This window comes from Eimeria acervulina, genomic scaffold (genome assembly GCF_000499425.1).
Source record: "Eimeria acervulina Houghton genomic scaffold, Eah_scaff207, whole genome shotgun sequence".
Taxonomy (NCBI): Eukaryota; Apicomplexa; class Conoidasida; order Eucoccidiorida; family Eimeriidae; genus Eimeria; species Eimeria acervulina.
Window position 1 is genome coordinate 1 of NW_013550047.1, and position 9,188 is coordinate 9,188.

General features: G+C 50.1%; 4 protein-coding genes across 4 annotated transcripts in view; 3 read left to right on the top strand and 1 right to left on the bottom strand.

Annotated features, from left to right (window-relative positions):
• Window positions 1-109: 109 nt before the first annotated feature.
• EAH_00025410 (hypothetical protein, conserved) lies at window positions 110-639 on the top strand (the record flags this gene model as incomplete). Its single annotated transcript, XM_013396628.1, has 1 exon — window positions 110-639. A coding segment is annotated over one exon (530 nt), but the record flags the coding sequence as incomplete, so codon positions are not given.
• A 572-nt stretch (window positions 640-1,211) lies between these two features.
• EAH_00025420 (hypothetical protein) lies at window positions 1,212-2,657 on the top strand (the record flags this gene model as incomplete). The annotated part of the gene is made up of 1 exon (XM_013396629.1): window positions 1,212-2,657. The coding sequence occupies one exon, from the start codon at window positions 1,212-1,214 to the stop codon at window positions 2,655-2,657; it is 1,446 nt and encodes a 481-aa protein (XP_013252083.1).
• A 354-nt stretch (window positions 2,658-3,011) lies between these two features.
• Window positions 3,012-7,532, bottom strand: EAH_00025430 (aspartyl-tRNA synthetase, putative; the record flags this gene model as incomplete). The annotated part of the gene is made up of 8 exons (XM_013396630.1): window positions 3,012-3,073; window positions 3,337-3,550; window positions 4,131-4,409; window positions 4,681-4,844; window positions 5,328-5,625; window positions 6,065-6,345; window positions 7,115-7,249; window positions 7,352-7,532. 8 exons carry the CDS (start codon window positions 7,530-7,532, stop codon window positions 3,012-3,014), a joined length of 1,614 nt encoding a protein of 537 aa, XP_013252084.1.
• Window positions 7,533-8,095: 563 nt separating this feature from the next.
• EAH_00025440 (hypothetical protein, conserved) overlaps window positions 8,096-9,188 on the top strand; it is a gene marked incomplete at both ends in the record, with an annotated part of 3,470 nt that continues 2,377 nt past the window's right edge. Inside the window, 3 exons of the mRNA XM_013396631.1 lie at window positions 8,096-8,195; window positions 8,563-8,635; window positions 8,827-8,985. Of these exons, the coding sequence (XP_013252085.1) occupies window positions 8,096-8,195; window positions 8,563-8,635; window positions 8,827-8,985 (332 nt within the window). The remainder of the gene's footprint in view (window positions 8,196-8,562; window positions 8,636-8,826; window positions 8,986-9,188) is intronic.

Genomic DNA, 9,188 nt, shown 5'->3' on the forward strand with positions numbered 1-9,188 from the left:
AGACAGCTGGCGACTATGAAAGTATATATATATATATATATATATATATATGTTTGCTGTTTCTTATCTCTTGTGCTGCTTGTTTGCTGTCTCTTCATTTATTTTAAAGCACCAAAGAGGCAGCAGCAAGGAAGCAGCAGCAGCAAGGAGACACCAGTAGCACGACAGCAGCAAGGAGACAGCAACGGGGAGGCCGCAGCAAGGAGACAGCAGCAAGACGGCAGCAGCACGGAGACAGCAGCACGGAGACTGCAGCGAGAAGCTAGAAGTAGTTATACTGCAGCAGGAGAACAGCAGCAAGAAGACAGCAGCAAGGAGATAGCAGCAGAAAGACAGCAGCAGGAAGGCAGCAGCAGGAAGGCAGCAGCAGGAAGGCAGCAGCAGGAAGGCAGCAGCAAGAATATAACAGCAAGGAGACAGCAGCAATTATACAGCAGCAAGGAGACAGCAACAGGAGGACAGCAGCAAAAATACAGCAGAAATGATACAGCAGCAATGATACAGCAGCAAGAAGACAGCAGCAAGAAGGCAGCAGCAAGGGGACAGCAGCAAGGGGACAGCAGCAAGGGGACAGCTGCGAGGAGACAGCAGCACGAAGGCAGCAGCAAGGAGACCATCGAAGCCTCAACAAAACCATAGCAGTAGTACGACTTTTAAATATCTTTTTTATTTTAATAAACAATAATAAAAACAAAACAAATAAGTTTAATTGTTGCAGTTGTTCAAGTGCTGCTGCTCGCGGGGACTGTCTCTGCAGCGGGCGGCGATCGTTCGGGCCGCCGCTCCGTGCTGCTGCTGCTGCTGCTGCTGCTGCTGCTGCTGCTGTTGCTGCTTCTGCTCACGTAAGAAAAAGTTTTTTTGTTTTCTATGATCATAGATTTTTACGATTTTTTATTTTAGGGCTTCAGCGGCAGCAGCTGCTGCTCGCGCAGCCAGCTGTCTCTCCAGTGCAGCTGACCGCAGCACCGGACCACCGGTAGCAGCAGCAGCAGTAGCAGCAGCAACAGCAGCAGCAGCAGCAGCTTGTGCTCCTGGGAGAGGGTATTTTGTACAGCATACCCTTTGAGGGCTGCGGAGACAGCAGGGCCCTTCAGCAAAGCCCCAGGGAAGCAAAGGAGACGCCTTCTTGTGTCTTGTGATTGACAAAGTGTCTCCTTTGCTGCAGCAGCAGCAGCAGCAGCAGCAGCAGCAGCAGCAGCAAGAGAGAAACAATGGAGCTGCTGCACTTGCTAGTGTTTTGTTTACCGGGCTTGTTAGCCCTAGACGGCTATTCTTCTTCTTCTAGCAGCAGTTTGTTATTTGCTGCTGCTGCTGCTGCTGCACCTGGAGGAGACGGTTATACATCAGGAGATATTACAGAAGGCTATACAACAGACGACGGAGTTCTCTCTTCTGCTGCTGCTGCTGCTGGGTCTTCGCGAGCACCACCTAAACGGAAACGAAGAAGACGACGAAAGAGGCTAAGAGATCTGCTTAAAGGCGCAAAGAATAGCATTACGAAGCCTCTTAAAACTTTAGGCGAGAGAAGAAGAAGAAGAAGAAGACGAAGAAGACAAAAAGAAGAAGGGACTCTAACTGGGTATAAGAAGATAGGGTCTCCAGGGGGCCCCTTACCTTCAGAAGAAGCTGCTGCAGCTGATGCTATTGTCGGTGCTGCTGCTACTGCTGCTGCAACAAACAAACACTCTATCGGCGACTCTTCAGATGCGTCGGGAGAAGAGACTACAGCAGCAGAGACATCAGACGATGAGAGCCGGCAAAGCCGTCGGCCTACCCTCCTCGCATCTGTCCGTGTCCACCAAGGAGACAGTGGAGAAACCGAGGAGCAGCAGCAGCAGCAGCAGCAGCAGCAGCAGCAGCAGCAGCAGCAGCAGCAGCAGCATGGAGATGATCACCAAGAGCAGCCGCATCATCAGCAGCAGCAGCCGCAGCCGCCGCCGCCGCCGCCGCCGCACCATCAACCTCATGAAGAAAGCCACGAAGGGCAGCAGCAGCATGGAGAGGAAGGGCAGCATCAAGGGCAGCAAGGGACAGAGCAGCAGCATCAGCAGCAGCAGCAACAGCATCCTGGAGGTCACCCCCAAGTGCATCAGCCGCAGCAACAACAGCAAGATCATGATGATGCGGACGGGCACCCGCAACAGCAGCAAGAGCAGCAGCAGCAGCATCAGCAGCAGCAGCCACCACATCCCGCTCCACGCCGACGCTTTGGTAGTTCGAGGCAGAGCCTTCCTACTATAACAGAAGCAGATGAAAAACAAAGTGATGAAGAGACAACAACAAGCAAAACTCAGGGCGAACGGCAACGCCCGATACCAGCCCCTCGCACTTTTCCGCCGCATAGATCTGGAGCTGGAGGTGAGCAGCAGCAGCAGCAGCAGCAGCAGCAGCAGCAGCAAGAGCAGCAAGAGCAGCAGCAGCAGCAGCAGCAAGAGCAGCAAGAGCAGCATCGCGGTTCAGCTGAGCATACACCTGAACCCCACAGTGGTGATGCAGACCATAATAAATCTGATGATTCACATCCACATACACCCGAACACCAGCCAGCAGATGCACATACACCTGCACATCCGCCTATACCTAGACCCCGCACTCGTTCGCTTCCTACTCAGAGACCTACACCTAAACCTCGTACTAAACTACCACCTCCAAAGTAATGCAGACAAAATAAGAAAATACAAAGAAACAGGCTCAGCAGCAGCAGCTGCGGCAACTGCTGCTGCTGCTGCTGCTGCACGCCACAGCTTGCGTTTTGCATATATGTTCAGCTGCGAGCAGCTGTTTAAGCCTAAGGGAAGGCTGCTAGAGGTTTTGAAAGGGTTTTGGGTTTAGGGTTAGAAGAAAATAACGCAAAGCTGCATATAACCCCTCTGCTGCAGCAACTGCTGCTGCTGCTGCTGCTACTACTACTACTACTGCAGCACAGCAGCACCTGTAACAACTGTATGCCGCAGCTAACGAACTGCAGCATCTGCTGCAGCCTACAAACTGCAGCAGCTGCAGCAGCAGGCTCATGGAAACAGGCGCTTGGGGTCCCTGGGGAAGAGAGAGACGCGGCGAATGTTGCCCAGACCTGCAGCAAAAGCATACACCGAAGACAGCGCTTTGCGGTTGCTGCTGCTGCTCACTACCAGCAGCAGCAGCAGCAGCAGCAGCAGCAACAGCAGCAACACCATAGTCATCACCAGCATCATGTCGCAGCAGCACCAGCAGAAACAACAGTAGCAGCAGCAAAAACAACGACAGCAGCAACAACCGCAGCAGCAGCAGCAGCAGCAGCAACAACTACAACTACAGCAGCAACAACCGCAGCAGCAGCAGCAAAAGGAGACAAACCAAAGTAAAGCATGACGATTCTTTCTAGCCCCGCTCCCATGCCTGCATGCGGTGGGGCCCCCAACTCAAGGGCTTTGATGTAGCTGCGCAGCTGCTGCACATCGATACCTCTCTTGCTGCAGCACTGCTTCAGCAACTCAGCGTCGTGCAGCCGCTGAGCGCCCGATGCAATCTCTTCACCCCTCATAAACACATCAAAGGTATTAGAAAACCTCTGTAGTCATAAACATAATAAACATAATAAACATAATAATATATATTAAATTAAACTTAATAATGTAGAGCCGCATGCACAGTATACAGGCCGAAGAAATGCACTTTTCATTTGTCTCGCTTTTTTTTGATTAAAACAAACAAACAAATAAACCAATTTTAAAATAAACAAATACACAAACAATCAGCTAGCTAGCTAGCTAGCTAGCTAGCTAGCTAGCTAAGCCGTCCTCATGAAAGAAGGGTACACGCAGTTCGAAGGCAGCTAGAGTGTTAGCCTCATCAGCTAGCTAGATAGCTGAGTGCCTAGCTAGTTAAATAGATAGCTATCTAGCTAGCCTGATACTCCGCTAGCTACACATAGCCTACTAGCCGGCTACTCAGCTAGCTAGTCACCCAGCTAACTAGCTCGCTCGCTAGCTAGCTAGCTAGCCGAGTAACTGGCTAGCTATCTAGGTAGCTAGCAAGCTAGCTGAGTAGCTAGCAAGCTAGGTATCCAGCTAAGTAGCTATCAAGCTAACTACCTAGTTAGCTAGCTAGCTAGCTAGCTAGGTAGTTAGCTAGCTAACTGGTTTGCTTACGGGGTCGTCGGGGCAAGGCATAGAGTAGAAGGGGCGAACAGCAGTTGGATATCGAAGGAGAATATAAAAGTCTGTGTTATATTTCTTTTTGACAAGAGCCCCTAGAGCTTTCTCTAATTCAGTTGAAAGATCAAAGTTCGAGATGTCCTCTGGGATCGTCTCCAAACCGATCCCAGCTTCACGCAGCATCGCCACCCCCTCAGCAAAAGTCAAACGAGGTGTCTCCTCTAAAAATTCAAACGGAGGCACGTCGTGCTGAGCGCGAATAATAGCAGACTCCTGCAGCAGCAGCAGCAGAAGCAGCAGCAGCAGCGATGCAGTGAAGCAGCTGCAGCGAAGCGGCAGCTAAACTGCAGCAACTGTGCATTCAAACGCAGATGCAGCAGCAGCAAATCCAAGCCCAACAGAAACGCATGCAGCAGCAGCAAATGCAGCAGCAGAGGTAGCAGATGCAGGAGCAGAGGTAGGAGATGCAGGAGCAGAGGTAGGAGATGCAGCAGCAGCAAGTGCAGGAGCAGCATGCATGCATGCAAAGGTAATAAATGAATACCTTCGTGAAGTCAGTCTCGAGCTTCTTGAAAAGATACTTGAACATATTATCAATAAGATCAACAGCCTCTATATAAGTTTCTTTGATTTCCATCTCTAAGTCTACCCCAACAAATTCGCATAAATGACGGTGCGTGTTGCTGTTCTCCGCACGAAACACTGGACCTGCAGCAGCAGCAGCAGCAGCAGCAGCAGCAGGTTATAGAAGTTGTTACTGTAGCAGCAGCAGCACCAGTAGTAGCAGCGGCAGCTGTAGTTGTTGTAGTAGTAGCAGCAGCAGCAGCAGGCGCAGCAGATGGAGGTGTTGTTGTTGTAGCAGCAGCAACAACCGAAGCAGCAGGTGTTGTAGTTGTAGTTGTAGTAGAAGTAGCAGCAGCAGCAACAGATATAGAGGCAGACGCGGCGAGAAAAAACAGCAGCAGGCCCAACAGCAGCAGCAGCATAAACAGCAGCGGCAACCGCATGAACAGCAGCAGCATCAGCATGAACAGCAGCGGCAACCGCATGAACAGCAGCAGCATCAGCATGAACAGCAGCAGCAACCGCATGAACATCAGCAGCAACCGCATGAACAGCAGCAGCAACCGCATGAACAGCAGCAGCAGCAAGAACAGCAGCAGCAGCAGCAGCAGGAGCAGCAGATGATACCGATTTCGAATACGCGTTTCATATCCCCTGCTATGCACATTTGTTTGTAGAGCTGCGGGCTTTGAGCAAGACATGCAGGTTGGTTGAAGTAGTTGAGTTCAAAGCAGAAAGCCCCGCCTTCAGAAGCACCTCCGAGGATTTTAGGTGTATGAATCTCAATGCATTTCTCATGAAGAAGATAATCTCTGAGGTGCCTAGACACCTCAGATACTGCGCATGCAACAGCAAACGTCCCCGCAACTCGCAGATCCAACCAACGATGCTCCAAACGCGTATCCAAATGAACGCGAATCTGTCCCTGCAGCAGCAAATGCAGCAGCAAATGCAGCAGCAAATGAAGCAGCAAATGAAGCAGCAAATGAAGCAGCAAATGAAGCAGAAAATGCAAACGGAGCAGCAAGAGCAAATGCAGCAGAAGGAAAATGCAGCACCAGCAAATGCAGCAGCAGCAGTAGCAACAATAGCATGAGTAGCAGCAGCAGCAGCAGTATGAGCAGCAGCAGCAGTATGAGCAGCAGTAGCAGCAATAGCATGAGTAGCAGCAGCAGCAGCAGTATGAGCAGCAGCAGCAGCAACATGAGCTGGCTTCCGTTTCTCTAATCCTAAAAGCAAATTCAGGCGGCAACGCGCAACAGCAACAGCAGCAATAACAGCAGCAGCAACAACAGCAGCGACAACAGCAGTAACAGCATGAACAACAGCCGCAGCAACAGCAGCAGCAGGAGGAGGCAACTGACTTGTGCTTCATTATCATTATCTGGTTGCATCGCATCTCTAATCCTGAAGGGAAGCTCAGGAGGGGCGCGGACAACGCAGAAAACCTTCTCTGCATGCAGCTCATGCTGCTGCGAGACCCCTACTAAAGGTGCAGCAGCAGCAGCAACAACACCAAAGACATCTATTAAAGACTCTACTGGGACCCCCTCCAGCCACTTCAATAAAGGCCGAGGTAAAGAAGAAGAAAAAACTATCTGTGCTGTCTCCAGACCTTCTCGTAATACTGCAAATGCTAGAGACCCTACAAACAAAACAAATAAAATATTTATAAATATATTATAATATTTATTTATTTATTTATTTATTTTAATTATTTATTTATTTTATTTGTTTGTTCAGTTATATATATATATATATATATATAGTCAACGGGTTAATATATATATAAAATAAATTATAAAACAAATAATTAATAGTAAACACCGTAAAATATATAAAATAATAATAAATAAATAAAACAAATAAAATAAAATAAAATAAATGCACTTAAAAATATAATAATATAAATAATATAACAAAATATATCATGTAAAAGCAAAACAATTTAGTAGAAATAAAAATTTAATACAAATATATAAATTGAATACAGCAAAAAAACAAAAATGCAGCACAAAACAAAATAAAAATAAAACAACAAATTAAATTAAATTAAATTAAATTAAAGGCAAACAAAATAAAACAATAAAACAAACAAACAATTGATGATATCTCCCACTAGCAGCAGCAGCAAACACAGCAGCAGCAGCAGCAAGAAACAGCAGCAGCAGCAAGAACAGCAGCACCAGCAGCAAATACAGCAGCACCAGCAGCAAAAATAGCACCAGCAAGGAACAGCAGCAGTAGCAAGAAACAGCAGCAGCAGTAGCACGAAACAGCAGCAGCAGCAGCAGGTAACAGCAGCAGCAGCAGGTGACAGCAGCAGCAGCAGCAGCAGCAGCAGCAGGCTGGGGTGTATGTAGGACCTTTTGAGCGGCAGTCTTGGAGTCTCCCCCTAACCCAAACCTTTTCACCTTCCTTCTCTTTTAGCTGCCCTACTGCAACAAACTGTCTCCTTTTGCTGCTGCTGCTGTTCATCAGAGGGAAATAACCGAAGCTGCTGCTCTCCCAGTCCTCAGCAACAACATTTTGTGCTGCTCGCGCCTCCTCTGCATCCACGCCCAAACCCTAAACCCTAAACCCTAAACCCTAAACCCTAAACCCTTTAATAAGCCGATTGAAAGGGTTTACTAGGGTTTAGGGTTTCTTACCCATCGCCTTCTTCCTGTTGAGTTTTGCTGCTTCTTTTGCTGCCTTCTCTGCTTCCTTCGCCTTCTTTCTCGCTTCTCGCTGAGCCTTTAACTCCTGGTCCTCAGGAGACACCTGCTGCTGCTGCTGCTGCTGCTGTCCCTCGCCAGAAGCAGGGGAAGGAGAGGAGTCCTCGCGCTTCATTTTGCTCAGCCAGCTGCTGCTTTGCTGTCCACCTGTTGCTGTTGCTGCTGCTGCTGTTATTTCACGATAGCGAAAGCTGGGCCTGCTGCTGCTGCTGTTGCTGCTGCTGTTGTTGCTGCTGCTGAAGGGGACGACCTTCCTGGGCACGAGCAGCAAAGGGCTGCTTAACTGCTGCTGCTGCGGCCTCAGGAGAGGTGAGCAGAGTAAACGGTGGCTCCTTCTAAGGCAGTGCGCTCCAAAGGGCATCAACTGCAGCAGCAGCAGCAGCAGCAGCAGCAATAGCAGGTGCTGCAGCGGAGAGGATTTACGCGGCAACCCACTATAGGGCGGGCACCCCACACACAGCATCCGTAGCTGCAGCAGCAGCACAGCCCCAAAACAGCGGCAGCAGGTAGGAGCAGCAGCAGCAACGGCACTGATGAAGGACTCGTCCTAGACGCATGCAACCCTGCAGCAGCAGCGCGAACACCAGCAGCAGCAGCAGCAACAGCAGCAGCAGCAGCAGCAGTAGGCAGTGGAGTTATGCAGCTTGTCAGTGACTACGCGTTCCCAGTTAGCCGCTTATGAGACAAACTCTGTGCATGCAGTGCAGCAGCTGCAACAACAGCAGCAGCAGCAGCAACAACAGTAACAACAGCAGCAACAGCAGCAAACACCAAGAACGCCTGTGTACCTTATATGTTCCCTTGTATCTCCTAACTGAGAAAGAAGAATCAATCTATGTCTTCTTCATCTATAGACGTTGGGCACAGAAGCCCCACCCTTGCAATTCCCGCTGCGGCAGCAGCAGCAGCAGCAGCAGCTGCAGCAGCAGCAGCAGCGGAGCTGGCTTAGGCCCACCAGGGCCTCTTGCGATTTTTTCTTCTTTATTCTCAGCCCTTCTGCCTTGTTTATTGTACAACAGTTTTAAAATTTTCTCAATCCAGCTAAAGGCAGCAGCAGCAGCAGCAGCACAGCAGCAGCAGCAGCAGCAACCGGTGTTGCAGGTGTTGCTGCTGCTGCTGCTGCAGAGTGATCGGGGCTGCGGCAGGAGAGCAGCGGCACCCAGAGCAGCAGCTGCAGCAAGGTTTGGAGGCCTGCAGCAGGGATCAGCAGCAGCATAAGTAAGGGGTTTTTCAAAGCAATATACTGAGCGTCTTGCTGCTGCATTTGTTCAACCCAGCAGCAGCAGCAGCAGCAGCAAGCCGCAGCAGCAGCTGCAGCTGCTGCAGCAAGACCGGCAAAGCATCCAGCAATCGCATATTATATTGGCGGACCATCACAGGGCTGCCTTTCTTATTTGTAGGGGTATCAGCGACAACAAGAGCAGCTGGAGCTGCAAGAGCAGCAGCAGCAGCGGCAGCAGCAGCAGCAGCAGCAGCGGCAGCAACTTCAGCAGCAGCAGGACACCACACAAAAGTGACCAGGCTGCTGCAGCATTGCTGCTAGATGGCCCCGTGTGGCTGCTCGCTCTGTGAGGCTGTGGGTTCCATCGCAGCAGCAGCAGCAGCAGCAACAGCAACGGCAGCAGCAGCAACAGCAGCAGCTGCCGTGCCACAGGTCTTATAGAGTTTTCCAATGAATATATACGCCTACCGCCTCAGAAGCCTCCCAAGCAGAGCTGCAGCAGCAACGGCTGCTGCTGCAGCAGCAGCAGGTATTTCCGACGAGCCGCTA